This window comes from Babylonia areolata, chromosome 18, assembly GCF_041734735.1.
Source record: "Babylonia areolata isolate BAREFJ2019XMU chromosome 18, ASM4173473v1, whole genome shotgun sequence".
Classification (NCBI taxonomy): Eukaryota; Metazoa; Mollusca; class Gastropoda; order Neogastropoda; family Buccinidae; genus Babylonia; species Babylonia areolata.
In genome coordinates this window covers 47,428,086-47,449,473 of record NC_134893.1, presented here as the reverse complement: position 1 = coordinate 47,449,473, position 21,388 = coordinate 47,428,086, and the positions used below count along the sequence as shown (strand labels likewise).

General features: G+C 43.3%; 1 protein-coding gene across 1 annotated transcript in view; it reads right to left on the bottom strand.

The window, feature by feature from the left end:
• The window catches only part of LOC143292254 (cadherin-99C-like), an 18,848-nt gene extending 462 nt beyond the window's left edge, over positions 1-18,386 (bottom strand). The window contains exons 1-17 of the mRNA XM_076602441.1: positions 18,308-18,386; positions 16,885-16,956; positions 15,998-16,221; positions 15,275-15,352; positions 14,579-14,671; positions 12,982-13,126; positions 12,184-12,437; positions 10,885-11,005; positions 10,422-10,567; positions 9,712-9,915; positions 7,176-7,310; positions 5,802-5,966; positions 3,831-4,027; positions 3,496-3,625; positions 2,687-2,769; positions 2,034-2,121; positions 1,443-1,568 (exon numbers count right to left, since the gene is read on the bottom strand). Of these exons, the coding sequence (XP_076458556.1) occupies positions 1,443-1,568; positions 2,034-2,121; positions 2,687-2,769; positions 3,496-3,625; positions 3,831-4,027; positions 5,802-5,966; positions 7,176-7,310; positions 9,712-9,915; positions 10,422-10,567; positions 10,885-11,005; positions 12,184-12,437; positions 12,982-13,126; positions 14,579-14,671; positions 15,275-15,352; positions 15,998-16,221; positions 16,885-16,956; positions 18,308-18,386 (2,340 nt within the window). The remainder of the gene's footprint in view (positions 1-1,442; positions 1,569-2,033; positions 2,122-2,686; positions 2,770-3,495; positions 3,626-3,830; positions 4,028-5,801; positions 5,967-7,175; positions 7,311-9,711; positions 9,916-10,421; positions 10,568-10,884; positions 11,006-12,183; positions 12,438-12,981; positions 13,127-14,578; positions 14,672-15,274; positions 15,353-15,997; positions 16,222-16,884; positions 16,957-18,307) is intronic.
• Positions 18,387-21,388: the final 3,002 nt, after the last annotated feature.

The window sequence follows — 21,388 nt, the reverse complement described above, 5'->3', positions numbered from 1 at the left end:
CACACAGAGGAATATGTTGTGATAAAAACAAATACAAATACAAATATCTAATGTACATACCGTAGCTTTTTGACTCACTTGTGTAAACAAAGTGAGTCTATGTTTTAACCCGGTGTTCGGTTGTCTCTCTCTCTCTCTCTCTCTCTCTCTCTCTCTCTCTCTCTCTGTGTGTGTGTGTGTGTGTGTGTGTGTGTGTGTGTGTCCGTGGTAAACTTTAACATTGCCATTTTCTCTGCAAATACTTTAGTTTTATTTATTTTGCAAACGTTTTGGTGCAGATAGTAAAAAAGGGAAATTACTCTGTAATTAATGCTAGTCGACTTAATTTGCTTTAAACTGATCTTTCTCATCTAAAACATTACATTTTGAAATTATACAGAATACTTTTTAACGATTAGATTTTTTTTAAAGTGTATCACAAGTGAGTCTTGAAGGCCTTGCCTCTCTTGTTTATGTTTGAATTAAGTTTCCATCATTGCACTTTTCACGTTTCGTTCAATAGTTTGGCTGGGACACTAAACACGGAATCCAAAACAATATTCTGAAAGAGGTTTGCAGTCCTGTTCCGTAATCACTTGGAAAATGTCAGGTCACGTTCAGGATGTACTGGATACAAACTTCGCTGCAGGTTTTGGAGCATCGATGCAAAGTTCATCACGATCTTCTTTTTACATCTACCCATTTTCTCTATGCTTTTTTTATATGATTATACAAAACAGGCCTGACTACACATGAAACAAGTCACAGTGAAATCTTGCTGAATGAGTGAATCTGCAGTAAGTATACCCTGATCACTATTAAGACATTTGTTGAGCTTTTTTTTTTCTTTAAGATATGAAATAAACATCTAAACCCTCATTTCATACCCATGAGGACATAGCCAATTACTCACACACACACACACACACACACACACACACACACACACACACACACACACACACACACACACACACATACGAAAAAAATATTCTTCTTTTTTCCTGATGAAGATTTCAGGACTTTTTTTTTTTTTTTTGCAAACATCGGGTTGATTCACAATAAATTATACACTCAAGCTCAGTTTCAGTTTCAGTTTCAGTTGCTCAAGGAGGCGTCACTGCGTTCGGACAAACCATATACGCTACACCACATCTGCCAAGCAGATGCCTGACCAGCAGCGTAACCCAACGCGCTTAGTCAGGCCTTGAGAAAAAAAAAAAAAAAAAAAACAAAAAAAAACAGGGGAATAAATAATAGATAAGCTTACATAGATAAATAAATAAATGAATAATAATTATAATATAGAAAAAGGTAGTAGTAATAATAATAGTAATACTAATAAAATGATTTTTTTTTTAAAATAAATAAATAAATAAATAAATAAAAATAATTAAAAAAATAATAAAAAATAAAATAAATAAATAAATAAATAAGACAACAATGGTGATAAATAAGCTCACCTCCACAGAACCGACGATGTAGCCAGCCTGGTTTTCAGGCACGAAGAAGACGTATGAGGCATTGAGGAAGGAAGGGTTGTTGTCGTTGATGTCCGTGACTGTCACGCTCAGGGTCGTGGTCGCTGACTGCAAGCATCCACCACACCACCGTCATCATCACTGATACGTGTTAGCCCTCTTCACTCAGTGAGAAAAAAACGAGAGGAAGAGGCAGAAAGAAAGACAGAGAATGATACAGATAGATAGATAGATAGATAGATAGATAGATAAAGAGAGAGAGGGAGACAGACAGAGAGACAGACAGAGAGAGAGAGAGAGCTAAAATTCCACACTGACCTAATCCTGATGGAAATTCAGCACGGATTCGTTTGAGTAAGAATTGTCTTATCATGGGAAAAAGATGTTTTGTGCAAGACAAAAGTAGTTGAGCGATTTCTTTGGGTCGTTCTTGTTGCTGCTGTTATGCGGAAATATGTGTTATAATTATTGTGGAGTTCAGGACCAGTGACTTTTATTTATTGTAATTCATTCTTCCCGCCATTTACAACTCAGTAATTTTTTATTGATGACTAAATACGAGACCAGACTTACTCTCAGACTCTGGTCTTGTACGAAAATGACCAGACTGTAGGAAGGGCGAGTCTCGAAGTCCAGCCGAGCACGATTTCGCACCGTGCCACTGCAGGAATTAAAAAAAAAAGCAAAAAAAAAGCACACACATAAAAATGAGTAACTCCAGTTTCTGAAGGCGCAAGTATCCCCCGCGCAATAGAAAATTCAAACATAATGATAAAAAACAACAACATACGTATCTACATACAAAAACACAGCACGCAAACACAAACACATACACACTCAAGCGCGCGCACGTAAGCAAACACACACACACACACACACACACACACACACACACACACACACACACACACACACACACACACACACACCTCGCACTCCTCACACACTAAACACACAGTGCCTTTTAAACAGTCATGCAGCTATGTCAAAAGAGGACGAGGAAGACTTAACAGAAAGATGAGGACTGATCTCCAAAGCAAGACCTCAACTATCACCACGCGAAGAAATCACTGCTATTAACATCATTTCCATCCTTGTTATAGCAATACTATCATCATCGTCACATAAAAAAAGAATTAAAAAAACCCCGCAAATCAACCAACCAACCATCCAGCCATTCCATCCAACCAGTTATTCACAAACTTGTACACGAGAGATGTACGTACTCAGAGCTTCCAATGAGGAAATCATTCTGTGAGTTGCCGGAGATGATGGAGTAAGTGAGCTCATCTCCTTCAGGATCAGAAGCCTGAAACACGAACATGATAAAATAACACTACAAGACAAGCACAGCACGATAACAAGAGAATACATGCATGGCACAGTGATGCAAGAAATGGCACAGAAACAACAAACGTACAGGAACTGCTGACCAGGTCTGAACTTGAAATGAACTGATGCTCGTTCTTAACTCTCTCCATACGAACGGCGAAAGAGACGACGTTAACAGCGTTTCACCCCAATTACCATCATCAAAATATTGCAAGCGGAAGGCTCTTATACTGAAGAGGTGAATGTTGACAAAGAATACCACAATTCTGACGACGGAAGCAAAAGGTTGGGTCATTCAGACACCGACAGGACATCCGAGGGGTCTGTCTAGAGGAGAAGAGAGGACTGGCCGTACTGAGTGAGTTAACCTTAAAACCGGAAGGACCAACTGCCAGATCTGCTGGCGAGAGGCAGTATTACTGGTTCTGACTTTAAGAGATCCATTGTTTGTTTGTTTTTATCCATTGCTGGTTCTTCTTCAAAGAGAAGAAACAATTCTTTACCAACAGCGCTTCTTTAGAATAAATCTACGTGCATTTAAGTTGTTTTTTTGTGTTTGTTTTGTTTTGCATTCATTTGTTTATCTATTTGATTACCTATTCAAGTATCTAGTCATTTACTTGTCTATTTAGTCATTTATTTATTTATTTTCTATCTACGCTTTTCTTTCATTTAATCAGAGTATATGTGTTTAACTGTTTACCGGCGTGGCAAAGATGGAGGTGGCGAGTGGCACGCCTTCACTGATGAAGACGTTGTAGACATTGGCAGGGATGCTGGGCCCTTGGTTGATGGATTTTGTGACGTTTACCACCACTGCTGCTGTGCTGAACCTGCCAGCAGATTCAGATTCACAATATAGTGTGCTAAAATTATATGCAGGCTTTTTTTTCTTTTTTTTCATCGCAAGTACTTATCAGCTCTTGACTGCGGGAGCTAACACACACGCGCGCACACACACACACACACACACACATATATATATAGACACACACATACACACACACGCACGCACACACACACACACTCTCTCTCTACCTGCTCTCCCCAAAGGTAGGGCTGTCGGAGGCCTTCACGACGACAGTGTACAAGGAGCCACGGGTCAGGACACCCACCGCCGACAGCACGCCGCTGCCGCTGCTGATGGAGAAGAGGGAGCCGCCGTTGTTGTTGACGGCGTCGATGGAATACGTCACTACCTGATTGAAGCCTGTGTCGGCATCAGTTGCACTCACCTGTAAAACACAGTGATGTATACTGAACAGGTAAATAATGATCTCAACAAGAAGTATTCAAACAAACAAACAAATATGGAAAAACTGAGAAATAAACACTCATCCCCTCCCTCATCTATCCATGTTAGTTGCTCTGATCACTGAATATGTGAACTGACCATATAGCCGGCTGGTGGATTTACTGACTTAAGGCAGGCTTCAAGCTCATCCCGAAGTGATTGCCAGGAAACCAGACAACCAGTGAACTTACTACATGGCCAACTGAGTAGCTAACTAAATATTCAACTAACTGATTGACCGACTGTCTTATTGATAAGACTAACTGACTCTTGCAGAACAGTACAGTTCTTTTTCTCCTCTTCCTTCTCACTCGCTCAACTACCTGTCAATTTACACGCCTATCCACCTACTTACTACCCGCCCCTATCCTTGTTTTCCCGTCATCAATGTACTAATATCACGTTGATATACTCCAGATTCCCTCTCACACCAATCACCCCCACACCACACCCCATTTCATTCGTCTACATTCCGACCCATCCTCTTATCCACCCACCTAATCAGCTACCTCCCGAGACCTCATATTCCGCACAACAACTCCATTTTCTTACACACCCTACTCACACCACAGAGTCAAACAGTTTCTTTACAGGTTCTTCCCAAAGTCCACTACGTTCTGCCGTACCTCTCCGTCACCCTGGCTGACTCTTGCCTCCTCTTATCCCCACTCCACCCACCTCTTGCCCCACCACCACCCCTACTCCCAAGTCATATCGTTATCTGCGGATATTGCTCGCCGGCTGCAGAAATCCATACCATGCAAGATTCTCCGTAGCAGTCGATGTGGATGGGTCGAAATCGCCCATGCCATACATGAACGAAACTCTGTGGGTTGTTCGGTCAGTTTGTGCCATTGGTGTTCTCAGTAAGCATACTGTGTACGTGAATGCGAGAGAACCAACCTGGCTACAGAGCCAGTTATTTTCATCTTTAAATTGTGTCAGTTGTTCTGAAAGGCTGATTAACCCTTTCACCGCCAAGCTCGCATTTATGCACAGGCGTGGTAGATGACCCATGTCACTGAAAGGTGACCATTCATTGGTCTGTTATCCATGAACCTACTGCTCTTGATGTTCGGTGGTAGGATAGGCCATATTTTCAATACATCGCAGGGGAAATCCCCAGCTATTCTTAGCCACTGTCTTTTCTGTGTTTATACCACAAGGGAATTTTGTACTCTAAATTGACTGGCGGTGAAAGTGTTAAGGGTGTGCGGAGAGCTCTAAGCTCAGCAGGTCAAATTCAGTTTGATGAATACTATTTTTTTTTCGTGTTTGTTCATATTATTTTTCAGACGCATATGTTTTTTTATTTGTTCGTTGGACTTCTGATCCAGTGTTCACCAGTGATCAGGGTTTGAAGGCCCGTTCTGGCGTTGTGTTATGTCTTTGGGAAAGGCACTTTACTACGTTTTTCTTCACAATATCCAGGTGTGAACGGAAGGAGAGGATTGGGCCCCGCCTTGCTATACCGTGCCCTAGACACAGTGGATACAAATAAACTGCCATGATGGCCATCAAAGGCTACAGTACTTTAACCTTTTCAAAATACATGTAGAATGCTGTTTTACACCATTCTTAGATAACTAAGTAACTAAATGTGTGGAAAGTGAGCGTCAATCAGCAGATAACTGACGACTACCCCCCCCCCACGCCCCCTCACCCCCCCCCCAGCCCCCCACTCTCCACCCCGAGCAGCCCCGCTGAGGTCTGACCGTGAGGAACTGCTGGTTGCTGAAGGTGTAGTCGCCCTCCGGGATGGACACGGCGTAGCTCGGGGACTGGAAGACAGGAGCGAAGTCGTTGCGGTCCTGCACGCTGACGGTGAAGGTGGAGGTGGACGACCTCCTCTCTGCTGTGCTTCCCTCCGTCACCACCACCTGCACACCGGAGGGAGGGTGAAGTTTATTAATGTAACGGACAATGAATAAGAATGTACAGGGGGTAGGGGTGGGGGAAGAACATAACAACAACAACAACAACAAACAAACAAACAACAACAAAAGTCTGTTACATTACAGCGAAGACAGGTCATGATTTTTTCCTGACACACATGAACGGAGATACAGCTTCTTAAACAACGACAAGAACGGATACTGATACCGATACATTAGTATGTAAAACGTCCTGAACGAAGGGTAGTGAAGGGCGGTTAGGATCCAACAAAATAACAACTGAAAATATCTGATACGGATGATATGCGTGACCTGATACAACTCTACAACTAAACCAACACACTTAAGAAGTTTGCAGGATGTACATCAAACAAAACAGGATAGAGAAATGCTTTTTCAGGTTCTAAAAGAGAAACATTTCCCAATACGTTGTCACCAAGCAAAGCTAAGGAAACGGAAAAATAACGTTTCTAGTTTCTACCTGTCTGCGTAGTGTGTTCTAGCTCCCTCTCACTTTCTTCTTCATGTCTTATCTCAATTATTCCACTATTATGTTTTATCTACTGCTATACAGAGCAAAATCAATCAGCCAGGACGAATCACATCCAGCTTTTGGGATTTCCGAGATGCTCCCCTCTGGCCGACGGTACAGAAGTATAAGGACGAAAACCAATCGCTTCGCCAATAGCTTTTTCCTCAAAGCAGTCAATGCCCTGTCTCTCGAACAAATCCAGTATGATAAATAGAATTGTGCAACCAACAACCATCTACCTGAATATTTAGTCATCAGCCCCATCCACATGTAATATGCAGCTTCTGTTCAAACGTGTGTGTGTGTGTGTGTGTGTGTGTGTGTGTGTGTGTGTGTGTGTGTGTGTGTGTGTGTGCAGTGCGTGCATGCGTAAGTATGCACAAGTTTTTATATTGATATGCACTTGTATGTATCTTATTTCTACTGTATCTGTGTTTGTGTATGATTTTCGATTTATGTTCGTATCTTGTTATGCACTATCCCTCCCCCCCACACCCCGCCCCCAATATTCCTTGTGATCCCGGTACAACATATTCTATTCTATTCTACAGTTACTAAAAAAAGAGAAGTGTAGAAGAACATTTGAAAACCTACAAAAAAAAGAAGTAATTTCATACAGAATACACTTATATTGTGGGATATGCGCTACACGCCAAACATACGCCAAAAATGATGACAGGGCTGGACTCGTAGTCCAGGACATCAGAGTTCAGAGCGATGAACTGGTCTGACGTCACGGTGAAGAGTGACGTATCCTGCACTGTGAAGGTGTAGAACGGGTCGGGGTCGTTGCTCAGCTGATGGGAAACAAAAGAACAAAACCATGAGTCCTCTAAATTGATAGATGAATAAGTAAATGAACATAATATAACAAGAAATATGCATGAAAAGAGACAGGTGGTACCGCATTTCGAGATCAGCTAAAACCAGCATGTACATGCAATTTATCAACCAGGAAATAAAGCAGGAACAACAGCAGCAGCAACAACAAAATTAATTAACAACAACAACGACAGATGTTGTTGCGACAGAAAAAGCAAATAAAGGTGTGTGTGTGTGTGTGTGTGTGTGTGTGTGTGTGTGTGTGTGTGTGTGTGTGGTGAAAGTTAACAAAAAAAGCAATGCAACAAGGGAAGTAATTGCACTTTGCTTTTGTCTTCATGGCTGGCTGAGGGAAAGGGGGTAATTTTCGTGTGCCAATTTTCGGAATGGTTTGGACCCTTCTGTATCACTTGCTCTCTCTAATGTCAGGATAGTGGTCTGCATTATTTTCAGGTTCGGATCTTTGAAGAAGAAAAAAAAAAAAAAGAAAGCAGAGCGTATTCGATTCTTATTTACCAATACAAACCAGCACCACCACTACCACCAACACCACTTCCACCAAAACAACAACAGTAACCGTCATCACCACTGTCATCATCACCATCGATCATCATCACCACCACTACCACCAGCACTGCTACCACCAAAACAACAGTAATCATCATAACCACTGTCATCTGCACCATCGATAATCATCACCAATACTACCACCAGCACCACTACCACCAAAACAACAACAGTGACCGTCATCACCACTGTCATCTGCACCATCGACCATCATCACCACCTCTACCACCAGCACTGCCACCACCAAAAACAACAACAGCAATCATCATAACCACTGTCATCATCACCATCGATCATCATCACCACCTCTACCACCAGCACTGCCACCACCAAAAACAACAACAGCAATCATCATAACCACTGTCATCATCACCATCGATCATCATCACCACCTCTACCACCACCACTACCGCCAAAAACAACAACAGCAATCATCATAACCACTGTCATCATCACCATCGACCATCATCACCACCTCTACCACCAGCACCACTACCATCAAAACAACAGCAATCATCATAACCACTGTCATCTGCACCATCAATAATCATCATCAATACTACCACCAGCACCACTACCATCAAAACAACAGCAATCATCATAACCACTGTCATCTGCACCATCAATAATCATCATCAATACTACCACCATCGCTGCCACCACCAAAACAACAACAGTGACCGTCATCACCACTGTCATCATCACCATCGACCATCATCACCACCTCTACCACCAGCACCACTACCATCAAAACAACAGTAATCATCATCACCACTGTCATCATCACCATCGACCATCATCACCACCTCTACCACCAGCACCACTACCATCAAAACAACAGTAATCATCATAACCACTGTCATCTGCACCATCGATAATCATCACCAATACTACCACCAGCACCACCACCACCAAAACAACAACAGTGACCGTCATCACCACTGTCATCAGCACCATCGACCATCATCACCACCTCTACCACCAGCACCACTACCATCAAAACAACAGCAATCATCATAACCACTGTCATCTGCACCATCGACCATCATCACCACCTCTACCACCAGCACTGCCACCACCAAAAACAACAACAGCAATCATCATAACCACTGTCATCATCACCATCGATCATCATCACCACCACTACCACCAGCACTGCTACCACCAAAACAACAGCAATCATCATAACCACTGTCATCTGGACCATCAATAATCATCATCAATACTACCACCATCGCTGCCACCACCAAAACAACAACAGTGACCGTCATCACCACTGTCATCATCACCATCGACCATCATCACCACCTCTACCACCAGCACCACTACCGCCAAAACAACAACAGTGACCGTCATCACCATTGTCATCTGCACTATCGAACATTATCACCACCACTACCACCATCGCTGCCACCACCAAAACAACAGTAATCATCATAACCACTGTCATCTGCACCATCGATAATCATCACCACCTCTACCACCAGCACCACTACCATCAAAACAACAGTAATCATCATAACCACTGTCATCTGCACCATCGATAATCATCACCAATACTACCACCAGCACTGCTACCACCAAAACAACAGCAATGACCATCATCACCATTGTCATCTGCACTATCGAATATCATCACCGCCACTACCACCATCGCTGCCACCACCAAAACAACAACAGTAATCGTCACCACCCTGTGTTACTAGCATCATCGATCAGCATCACCACCACTACTACGACAACCACCACCACCTTAGAAATAAAACAATAAAATTTTAAAAAAAAGAAATGAAAAATAAAAACACCTACCACATCGCTGTCGACGATCTGCAGACGAATAAACTGAGTGCCGGAGAAGTCGGTGATGAGGGTCCCCCTGGGAGAGTTCTCCGGGATGTAGCCGACGAAAGAGTTGATGCTGCTCGTGATGATGGGGTTGAAGTCGTTGGCGGGCAGGATGGTGGCCGTCACCAGCGCTCGCTCGTACCGGTTCTGGTCAGTCTCTTCGATAGCCTGTTAACAACAACAACAAGAAAACCCAATAAGAATCGCCCCCATGCTTGGTCAGCTGAGTCTGATAGAAGAAAAAAAAAAGAAGCAAAAAAGTAATGGTATCTGCACCGGTTTAGTGTCTTCAATCGCAGTAAAAGGAAAAGAAGATGAAAAAAAAGAAGAAAATATCAAGAGGTACAATACAGAGAGAGAGAGAGAGAGAGAGAGAGAGAGAGAGAAGGAGAAAAGAAAGGAGAAAAGAAAGGGAAGGAATTGAGAGAAAGAGTAGAAAAACAACATTTGCTTGAAACGAAAAGCGGATGGGGAGACTGAGATGCAGAAAGATGGAGAGAGACAGAAACAGAGTGAGTGAGGGAGGGAGTGAGTAAGAAAAGGAGACGTCTGGACCTACATCCTTAATCACACAGACTCTCTCTCTCTCTCTCTCTCTCACACACACACACACACACACACACACACATCTGCGCCCCTTCCCACTCAAAGACAACCAAACACTAGAGACGTACACGAATGAAGATTCTGACGGTGGTGGTGAAGGAGCGGTTGATGGTGGCGTTCTGGAAGAGTTGGGCTCTGTACAGGTCGGAGCCAGACCCGGCGGCAGGGGGCTCGGAGAACACGGAGAAGGCCTGCTCGTAGCCCTCGGGAATGGCTGCAACAGTGTCAGCTCCATCTCAGACTCTAAATGCGGTGTTGTATGCATTGTGCAGTACAGTAGAGTACAGTACAGTACAGTACTATACAATACTGTGCAGAACAGCACATCACAGTACAGTGCAGAATATCACAGCACAGCGCAGCACAGCACAGCACAGCTCAGCACAGAACACCACGCCATACCACAACGCAACACAGCACAGCACAGCACAGAAAAAACAAAACAAACATACACACAACAGACCGTTTAACCCAAAGCTTCCGAGAAAGCATTTGTTTTGAATTTCTTCTTCTCGCGACCTTGACACTTACTTTCCTGAATAGCGAAGCGAATGGGAGAGTCCAGCGTGTCCAGATCACGTGCCCGGATGGTGGTCGTGCGCTGGATGGGGGCAAAGGCTGGGTACGGGTAGATCACCAGTTCTCCTTGCGTCTGCAAGCATGGAGCACAGGGCATGTGACGTGATGTAATCCGCTGAACGTTTCCTCCCGGTTTGTACTGACTTACATTTATTAAACCGGTCACGTTTTTTCATGGGATATATAATGCAGAATTATATCGGTCATACATTTCTCCCCATCAAGCATAGAACAGCATTATATCAATCACGCTTTCCTTACAGTCTGTATGGAATAGGATCACATCGGTCGTGTTTTCTCTTAGTATGAACACGAAAGTGTTAAAACGGTCCCGTTTCTTCCATTTTGTACAGTTTAAGCATTACGTTGGTCACATTTTCTTCCGTGGACAGAAGGGCGTATAAATCGGACACATTTTCTTCTAGTATATACAGGAAAGCATTTTGGTTGGTAAAGTTTTCTCCTCTTAGGTGCAGGATGAGATCATTTCTCCGAAAAAAATACCAGTTTCTTCCATTTTATGCAGGAAACCAGTTTCATGTTCTCCCAACAGCTAGCTAGAATCGCATGAAATCGTAAATCCACAACTTTGGCCATAAGAGCTGACTGGCAACTGTGTGGAAGTTACTTCCCTTGTGTCACTTGGCGATGGATGTCTAAAACGAATGACCGATACTAAAACAGGGACAGGGAGCCAGGTTCGGATTCTACGTTCAAAACCAGAGCTGTGGCCTGAAGGTAGTTAAACGTCCACCATGCTGTTCACGCAATCACCAATTTTAGTTCTTTTATTTCATTGCTGGAAAAAGTTTTCATCATTGCTGCTGTTGCTGATTTACACGATGTTGTTGTGTGTTTGTTTGTTTGTTTTGTTGTTTTTTTTTCCCACACGGTTACTGCTGTCAGTTTAATGATACGAGAGAAGGGGGAAGGATGGTGAAGGTGGCTGGGTGAGGGGAGTGGGGTGGGTGGGTGGGAGCTAAGGGGTGTGAAATGGTGATGGTGTGATGGGGATGGGTGGGTTTGGAACTCTCTATCAAATGTCAACGGTTACAAACTACTTCCCACGCCCAAATGAATACATCAATGAACATAAGTGACAAAAATCAGCCAGTGAATAAAAGAATAAATCAGTAAATAAACAGATAGATAAATAGATGAATAAACAGATAAGTAAATAAGTAAATGAATAAATAAACAAACAAAAAGAACAAGGGCCTCAGCACACCAGTCCATACCAAAACCACTTACCAGCACCCCCGAAGTGATGGTGGTGGTGAAACGGGGGTTGTAGCACACGCCGTTGAAGCGCGTGCACGTCTCGTACTCGAACGCAGGCTCCAGGTCGTCGCCGTCAGTGATCTCGATCGTCAGCGTGGTGTAGACGACTCGTCGGCCCGACTCTGGCACGGAGCGGTCTGAGGCCGAGATGTTGACGATGTAGAAGGTCTGTCCCAGCCCCGCCAGCTGCTCATAGTCCAGCTGTTTCTTGACAGTGACGTAGCCTGCAAGGGAAGAGAGCGAAGAGAGGAGGATTACAATGGAAAAGAAAGAGAGGCGAGGGAAAGAGTGAGCAGACGAGGGTGGGAGTGGAGTAGAGGAGGAATAAAAGCAGAAGGAAAGAGTGCAAAGTGGGGGGGGGGGGGGGGGTAGAGAAGAGTTGAGAAAAAGAAAAAAGAACAGAACAGAAGCAGAAATAGAGAGAGATGGGGGTGGGGGTTGGGGGGGGGGTGAGACAGACAGGCAGACAGACAGACAGAGGCAGACAGACACAGACAATTACAGAGACAGAGTGACGGAGATACGAAGAGAGAGAGAGAGAGAGAGAGAGAGAGAGAGAGAGAGAGAGAGAGAGAGAGAGAGAGAGAGAGAGAGAGAGGCTAAAGGGGAGTGGGGGGGGGATAGAAACAACAACACACGAAGCATTAAGCATCACTAAGAACACTGCACTCAGTGGCTTCAGATCCCCCTCCACCTCCCCCACAACCCCACATTCACCTCCCTCCGCATCCCCCACCCCCACGCCCACAGTTTCCCAGCAGCCCTCACCTTCCAGGGGACGCTCAATGGCGAAGTGCTCACTGCCGTCATCCCTCACTGCCGGCACCAGCGTGAAGTAGATTTCCTTGAAGGTCCCCAGGTCGTTGTCTGTCGCTGCCACTTTGTCAAACACGGTCGTCCCGATGGGGGTCAGCTGAAGCAGGGAAGCAGGTGGATAAACGGGTAGATAAACGAAAAAACAAACAAACAAACCAAACAGCCAAGTAAATAACAGATAAATGAAGAAAAACATAAACAAAAATGAACGACTAAGTAAATAAATTTGTCAATAAATACGTAACTAACTAGCTAACTAACTGACTAGCTAGCTAACTAACTAATAAATAAACAACAAACTTACTAAACAGACGTAAAAACCAACAACAACAATAGAAATAACGAAAAAGAAAGGAACTGTGAACGTTTTGTTTAACAGCCTTTTCACACCCGACTGCGGATATACCAGCGGTTTAGGTGTAACTGCATTATTAGGTGTCTAGCCACTCATTTGCATGCGCTTACTTCCTTGCAAATGGCGACTGCCTTTATGAGTATTTGAAGCAATTTCTCAGTAACTTTTGGCTCGATTTTGATGAGTTTGTTTGCTGTTGATTTTGTTTTTGTTTTTTGTGTTTTTTTGTTGTTGTTTTTTTGTTTGTTTGTTTGTTGTTTTTTCGTTTTATAAAGCGCAAAGCTAGTGAGCGTATCAACACGTTTGTCAGAACGTTCAGTACAGAAGAGGTGGTTAGAATTTTGTTGGATTTTCTGCACAATATCGACGATAACAACTACGAAAACGTGATAGAAAACAAAAGTAATGTTGTTGACCAACTTAAGTGATTCTGTTTATCCTGATGATGATTACATGCTATGAGGTAGGGGGCGGGGTTGTGTGAAAAGTGGGTATATGAAAAACACACACAATATTTTAGCTTGAAATCTTTTTTTTAATTTTTATTTATTTATTATGAAACCTTCCAGATGAAAGCTTCAAGCCGAAATAATATTTACTGTGAGCTTTTGTGTTGTAATAGTGTTTGTGGGTGTTTTGGTTGGAGGGTGTGTGTCGGTGAATGTGAGTGGTTATGTATAATGTTTATTTTTGAAATGACATAATAGTGCAGGAAACAACACAATTGCACTTAGTTGTTGTGTCTAATACATTGATAATAGCACCATTTCCATCCATAAAATAAACACACTTGAAGTTTCTTCCTTTTTTTTCGAACTATTCTGTGTATTTTTGTTTCTAAAATCTGAGTTATCTTACCCTGATTAAGAGTTATCTCATCCTGTCAACATTGAAGTTATGACAATTATATTTTCAAGTCATATCCCATCAAGAAAATGTTTACTTTTACGTACTTCGAGCATTTTTATAAATTTTGTAATTTTCTCAAAAAGGTTGGTAAATATTTTGCAAATATCACAAAATTTTAAGATGTAGGTCCTCATCACAAACAGCTCTTAGTTTTCAGGCTTACACCAGTTGAAGGTGATTAGAAATTAAACCCAATATATATAAACGCCAAGAAAGAAAGAAAGCAGAGGAGGAAGGAAGGAAGGGTGAAGGCAGACAGGGATAAGAAATGGGAGCTTTGCTGACCTCGTTGACAACGGTGGTGTAAGGAGCGCCGATGAACACGGGGGAGTTGTCGTTCACATCGTTCAAGTTGACGCGCAGGTTGTAGGTGGTTGTCTGCGCAAACAGAGTGACACCATTGTGGTCAGTCAGCTGCATACAAACTACATCTGCTCGTACGCGAATCTCGCTTGAGAACGTAAACAAGGAGATGTGTGTGTGTGTGTGTGTGTGTGTGTGTGTGTGTGTGTCTTAGTGTCTGTGTGTTTGTGTGTGTGTGTGTGTGTGTGTGTGTGTGTGTGTGAACAGGCTTAACTTGTAGAAAAAAAGGAAGAATAATCATATCTCTTTTAAATTGTTTTGACTTTATTGTTTTAATCTTCAAAATATTTACGCATACACACACAAACAAAAAAACAAAACAAAACAAACAAAAAAAACCCCACACAAACACTCACACACACACACACACACACACACACACACACACACACACTCACACACACAAACACACACACACACACTCACACACAAACACCCAAACACACACACACACACGCACACACAGACAAACACACACACACAGCCACACACACACACACTCACACACAAACACCCAAACACACACACACACACACACACACACACACACACACAAACACACACACACACACACACAGAATGAGAGAGAGAGAATTGTGTTGTGAATTGTGTACTCACAGCCCCTGTCCCAACTGGTGTACAGCGCAGAACGAAGTTCAGCGAGTTCAAGTCGTCGTCTGGCAGCGGCGACAATCCCTTCAAACAGCAAAAGAAAATACTATACAGGATACGTGCCCCTACAAACAGCAAACAAGCTATTATGCAGGATTCATGACACAAACTAATTATTATACAAGATTCATGCCCCCACATGCAACAGACAAGTTATTATGCAGGATTCGTGACAGCTACAAACAAAATTATTATAGAGGATTCGTGCCCCTACAAAAAAAAAATATATATATATATATAGATAGATAGATAGATATACCATACCGGATTTATGCCCCAACAAACAGCAAACAAGTTACTGTACAAGAATCACGCCGAAAACGAATGAACTAAGAAGTGTACACCCCACTCCTAACCCTTTTTTTAATATTTTTTTTACTCAAATTAAAAACCAGGTTACATCCAGTAAGTACCCCGTTCAAAGCTCTCCATCCCCACCACTCCACACCCACCCCCTACCTTCCCATCCCCACCCCTCTCCCTTACTTACAGACTGTCTTTTTTTGTTGTTGGTTTTTTGTTGTTGTTGTTGTCTGTCTCTGTCTTATTTACACACACACACACACACACACACACACACACACACACACACACACACACACACACACTACCCCCTCTCCCTACCCTTTCTGCTCAACAACAACACATCTTTTTCACCCACCCACCTACCCCCAGAGCCCAGCCCTGCCCACGCCCTGTACTCACATCTCTATCCAGCTCCTGGATGAGTCGGATAGTGATGCCTTCGTTGGCCGTGTTCTCCAACACGAAATACTGGTTGGGGTCAATGCGGGCATTGAGCTGCTCCAGCACCATGTTGACCGTGGAGAACAGGGTTCCAGACACCCTCAGCTGGTCCCGAAAGCGTGCCAGTTGACCGTTGAAGATCAAATCTGGGCAAGACAGAGGAGGCAGGGTGAGTGTGTTGATTGATCAGCCGGCTTCGCTGCTCACCGTGGCTGACAAGTCCATGTAACTAACTGACAAAACACTTGCTCAGCAGGCAAATAGGCAAATATTTGTATTTGTATTTCTTTTTATCACAACAGATTTCTCTGTGTGAAATTCGGGCTGCTCTCCCCAGGGAGAGCGCGTCGCTACACTACAGCGCCACCTTTTTTTATGTATTTTTTCCTGTGTGCAGTTTTATTTGTTTTTCCTATCGAAGTGGATTTTTCTGCAGAATTTTGCCAGGAACAACCCTTTTGTTGCCGTGGGTTCTTTTACGTGCGCTAAGTGCATGCTGCACACGGGACCTCTGTTTATCGTCTCATCCGAATGACTAGCGTCCAGACCACCATTCAAGGTCTAATGGAGGGGAAGAAATTGTCATCGGCTGAGCCGTGATTCGAACCAGTGCGCTCAGATTCTCTCGCTTCCTAGGTGTGTTTATCGCACACACACACACACACACACACACACACACACACACACACACACACACACACACACACACATACACACACTTCGTTTGTGACAATTAGACAAAGAGACAGACAACCATACAGAGACAGAGAAGCATCCACTTTTCTTTCCTGCTGTCGACGAACACACACCTGACTCAATGGCTTCATCGATGCTGACGACGATGTCTGTGGTACTGAGGGACGGATCGGTTCGTTCACAAGCTGAAAGACACAATCATCATGGCCGTTATCATCACGTTCTTCGTCGTCGTCCTTCGTATTGTCGTCAACATTATCAAAACACAGTCGTCTGCCCAGTTTGTCACCGTCAAATATACGTGTGTGTATGTGTGTGTGTGTGTGTGTGTGTGTGTGTGTGTGTGTGTGTGTGTGTGTGCGTGCGTGTGTGTGTGTGTGTGTGTGTGTGTGTGTGTGTGTGTGTGTGTGTGTGTGTGTGTGTGACTGACCGAAACCGTGACAGAATGACTAAGGAAAAAGGCAACTCTCAGTCTAATCTACCCATGTAGGCTGCTCTTATTATGCAAACGAGTACGTGTTTGTACAACTCCTAGAGCTTGGTCTTTGACCTTGGAGATGATCTTTGTAAGTATCCATATCAAACAATCAATCAACCAGTATCAGTCAACCAATCAATTGTATAGTCATAATTTCTCTGCCATCGTCAGCCCACTTTTCCTTTCTGGGTTTTGATGATTGTTTAGATTTTAAATCATACCCAGTGAGTAGTGGTGACTTTTATTATTATTTCTTTAAATAAAATAGTGTACCCAAAAGAGAAGGTGCTATACCTGAATAAAAGTTTTCATTTTCGAAGCGTTAGAGTCAGCTGTCTAGGTCAGTCAGTAAGTGCCGATTTAAAATTTCAATTGTCTGGTGATTGGTCTCTTAATTCACTGCTCTTGTTATTCTGTTGATCATGACATTTCTTACTTCTTTGTGTGTGTGTGTGTGTGTGGTCTTTGTGTGACTGATTTCAGTTTTAAAAAGTTGCCGGGCATTCGTATGACACGGTATAACATATATATCACAGTATAGAATCTGTTTCACTGGATATGCATTAAATTTGTAACTGTCCGCTCTGTCGGTTGTGGAGACACTTTAATTTCCCCTCGGGAGCTTGTTGGAAGCATTTTTCGACCCCCCCCCCCCTCCCCCCGTGAACTGAATAGATAGGGCAATTGACAATAGAATAGAATAGAATAGGGCAATAGAAGGGCAATAATTCTTTGTCATTTGGCAGTTCCTTCCCTTTGACCGTTTTTCAACCTTTTGTTTGACCTTTTATGGGTTTGGTTCGATTCATCACGAGTGCCTTCAGACATACTCACATGAAGGCAAGTAATTCTCTCGATCCCTTCCTCTGCGGTCTACACCCATTCCCCGACACACACACACACACACACACACACACACACACACACACACACACACACACACACACACACACACACACACACACACACACACACAGGGGAACGAACAAGCAAAAGAGAGAGGCGAGTGGGGGGAGGAGGGGGGGAGAGAGCCTTTCCCACGCACGAGCTGTACTCACGAGACTGGGCAGTGGTGGAGGACAGGACGACGGCCAGGAACAGGAGCCCTGTCCACAGGCCTGGGTTCAATCCTCCCATCATGACACCCGCTGCAACAAAAAAACAACAACAACGCCTGAACCCTTCCATCCGTCTGTCCACCCTTCCTCCCTCCCATCATGCCATCACCCATCATCCTTCCAGCCTTCCATCATCCACCCTCATCATTTACCCTCCATCCTATCACGTTTAGTGCATATCTGTTATGCATGTGTGGGTGTATGTGTGAATGTGTGTCTTCATGTTTTACATTTATTTGTTTATTTATCATCATTGTTGTCTTATTTATTTATTATTATTATCATTATTATTATTATTATTATTATTATTATTATTATTACTACTACCTTTTTATATTATAATTATTATTTATTTATGTAAGCTTATCTATTATTTATTCACCTCTTTTTTTTCTTCTTTTTTTTTTCTCAAGGCCTGACTAAGCGCGTTGGGTTACGCTGCTGGTCAGGCATCTGCTTGGCAGATGTGGTGTAACGTATATGGATTTGTCCGAACGCAGTGACGCCTCCTTGAGCTACTGAAACTGAAACTGAAACTATCATCCATTGTCACAATATCATCCATTGTCACATCATCCACTCTCACATCCGTTCACCCTCAGTTCCATCCATTAGCGCTGTCCGAACAGGAACGAGACGTTTCGTCCCCTGATAAAAAACAGAATCAACTACAGTTGAAGTGCTCTTTCACTCTTGAACCCCACCGATCCCTCCCTCCCTCCCTCCTCGCCGTCCCCCCTCCCCCACCACTCCCACCCCCCGCTCTGGCCTTTTCTAGGGGTTGATGAGATGTGTGGTGGTGGTGGTGGTAGTGGTGGTGGTAGCGAATATTTGCATTTGGACAAGTTTGGCGAATATCAAAGCAATATTCTGGTAGAGCCACGCCAAATTCGGTAATAATAATGATAATAACAACAACAACATCAACAACAAATCACGGTCAGAGACACAGGGAGAGGAGTGGTCGAAGGTTCTCGGACAATTAAAATATTACTGGTCGTTTAATGGGGTAATTCTATATCCAAAACCCCTTCCAGAGCTCTCTCTCTCTCTCTCTCTCTCTCTCTCTCTCTCTCTCTCTCTCTTGTGGATTAAGGTCGACATCAGCAGTGTGTTTGCCAAAGTGTGTGTCGCCTTCACTGCAACGCTCACACCTCACAAACCATTCCAGCTTGAAACGGAGGGAGTGAATTGGGTTAATAATCTCGGGTTTATCCGCTTCACGTCTTAAACCTGCTTACTTCAAATCAACGCTCCTTCGTGCGTGCTTATTGCTGCAATTTCCAAGTCGATGTCTCTCTCTCTCTCTCTCTCTCTCTCTCTCTCTCTCTCTCTCTCTCTCTCTCTCTGTGTCTCTCTGTTTGCATGTGTTTGTGTTTGCATCTGTATTGATTTAACCATGCGTTATCATGTGTGAATGAGTGTCAGTCTGTGTCTCTGTGTCTGCACCTGTATGTCTGTATTATTTTGTACGTGTGTCTGTGTGCTCTCTGAATCTCTGCCGTGCCTGAGTGTCTCAACACAGAAGAGGTCAAACGTCACAGAGCGAGGCAATCCGACCCATGCAGAAGTGATGACACCAGAAATTGGAAATATTCACGTTCAGAATCTTGAAAACAAACAAACAAACAAACAAACAACAACAACAACAACAAAAAAGCCGTTTTTATCTCAAGGTTTAGCGCCGTTCTAGTGAGCACAAAGTACCCGGCGGCGAACGGGGTGGTTCTGTGGACGTCTGTTAGCTATGTACTTGACCCTTTTCACCACACCCAGGAATCCACTAAGCTCCCACGCTATTCTCTGAAGGCTGGGGATTTTTTGAGGGGGTGGGTGGTTTGTTTATCACCGGTTATCGTTGTTTTGGTATGTACTGTCAGTCAACGTACTCGCCCACAACCACACAGCCCCCTCCCAGTTCCCTCTCTCTCTATTCTTCCCCACCTTCACCCCAGCTCCTTGTTCCCTGATATCACCAGCTGGCTTTGGTTGGATAGTTTAGTCCTGCTCACTTCACACACAAATTGGTGCTTTTCAGACTCCAGGATTTTTTTTTTTTTTTAATTTCTTTAAAGAGGATGAAGTTACTTTTATAATCGTGATTATAACGAACATAGAAAAAAAATCAAAGAAAAGAAAATGGAAGATGAATTCTTTTGAAAAAAAAAAATCACAAGAGAAAGTAAAGGTAAGGAGATTGAAAGAAAAATGTAAGAAGAGTGAGAGAGAGAGAGAGAGAGAGAGAGAGAGGGGGGTGGGGGAGACAATCGAAGTCGAACATATGAGGTAATTGCATATGTACAGGAAAATCTTGTGCCACTGATCTTTCAAACATATATCCAGCGTTGTGTACAGTATCTTTGGGACGTGTGTATATATACATGTGTGTGTGTGTGTGTGTGTGTGTGTGTGCGATGGGGGTGGAAGTGGGGGGGCTTGGGAAGTTGAGAAGTTAGACTACACTATAGTTTTTCTGTTTCCCCTCCATGTTTGGATTTAAATTCTACAAAAGTTTTGGATGCATTGGTTTGTTGGGGTTTTTTTTGTGTTTGTTTTTACCCCCCAAAGAATGTATGGATGTATTAAGTGGTAATTGTTTTTTCCCCAGAAATATACTATTGCATTGCTTTTTTTTTTCAAAGTATAGTAATGGATGCTTTTACATTTCAGTGGTTTGTTTTTCAACATGACCATAAGTTTCGAACGAGAAAATAAGGGCAATCGTCACAACTGTGTTATTCTGACTGCAGTAGTAGAAAGCTTTTTTTTTTTTTTTTTTTTTTTTTTAAGGAGCCATGCACACTAACGCTGGCAACAGATTAATTCCTTTTGTGACTAATGCACTGTGGGCACGATCTTCATCATGAAAGCACGGTTGTGCACTGAACAGGAAAACCGAAATTGCAACACTTAATCCCACTCTGCTGATTGAATGATGTGTGCCCGTGTACGTGAGTGCACGCATACGCGCTTGCGCTCTGGTCTTTGTATAAGAGTGTGTGAATGTGTGTGCGTTTGTGT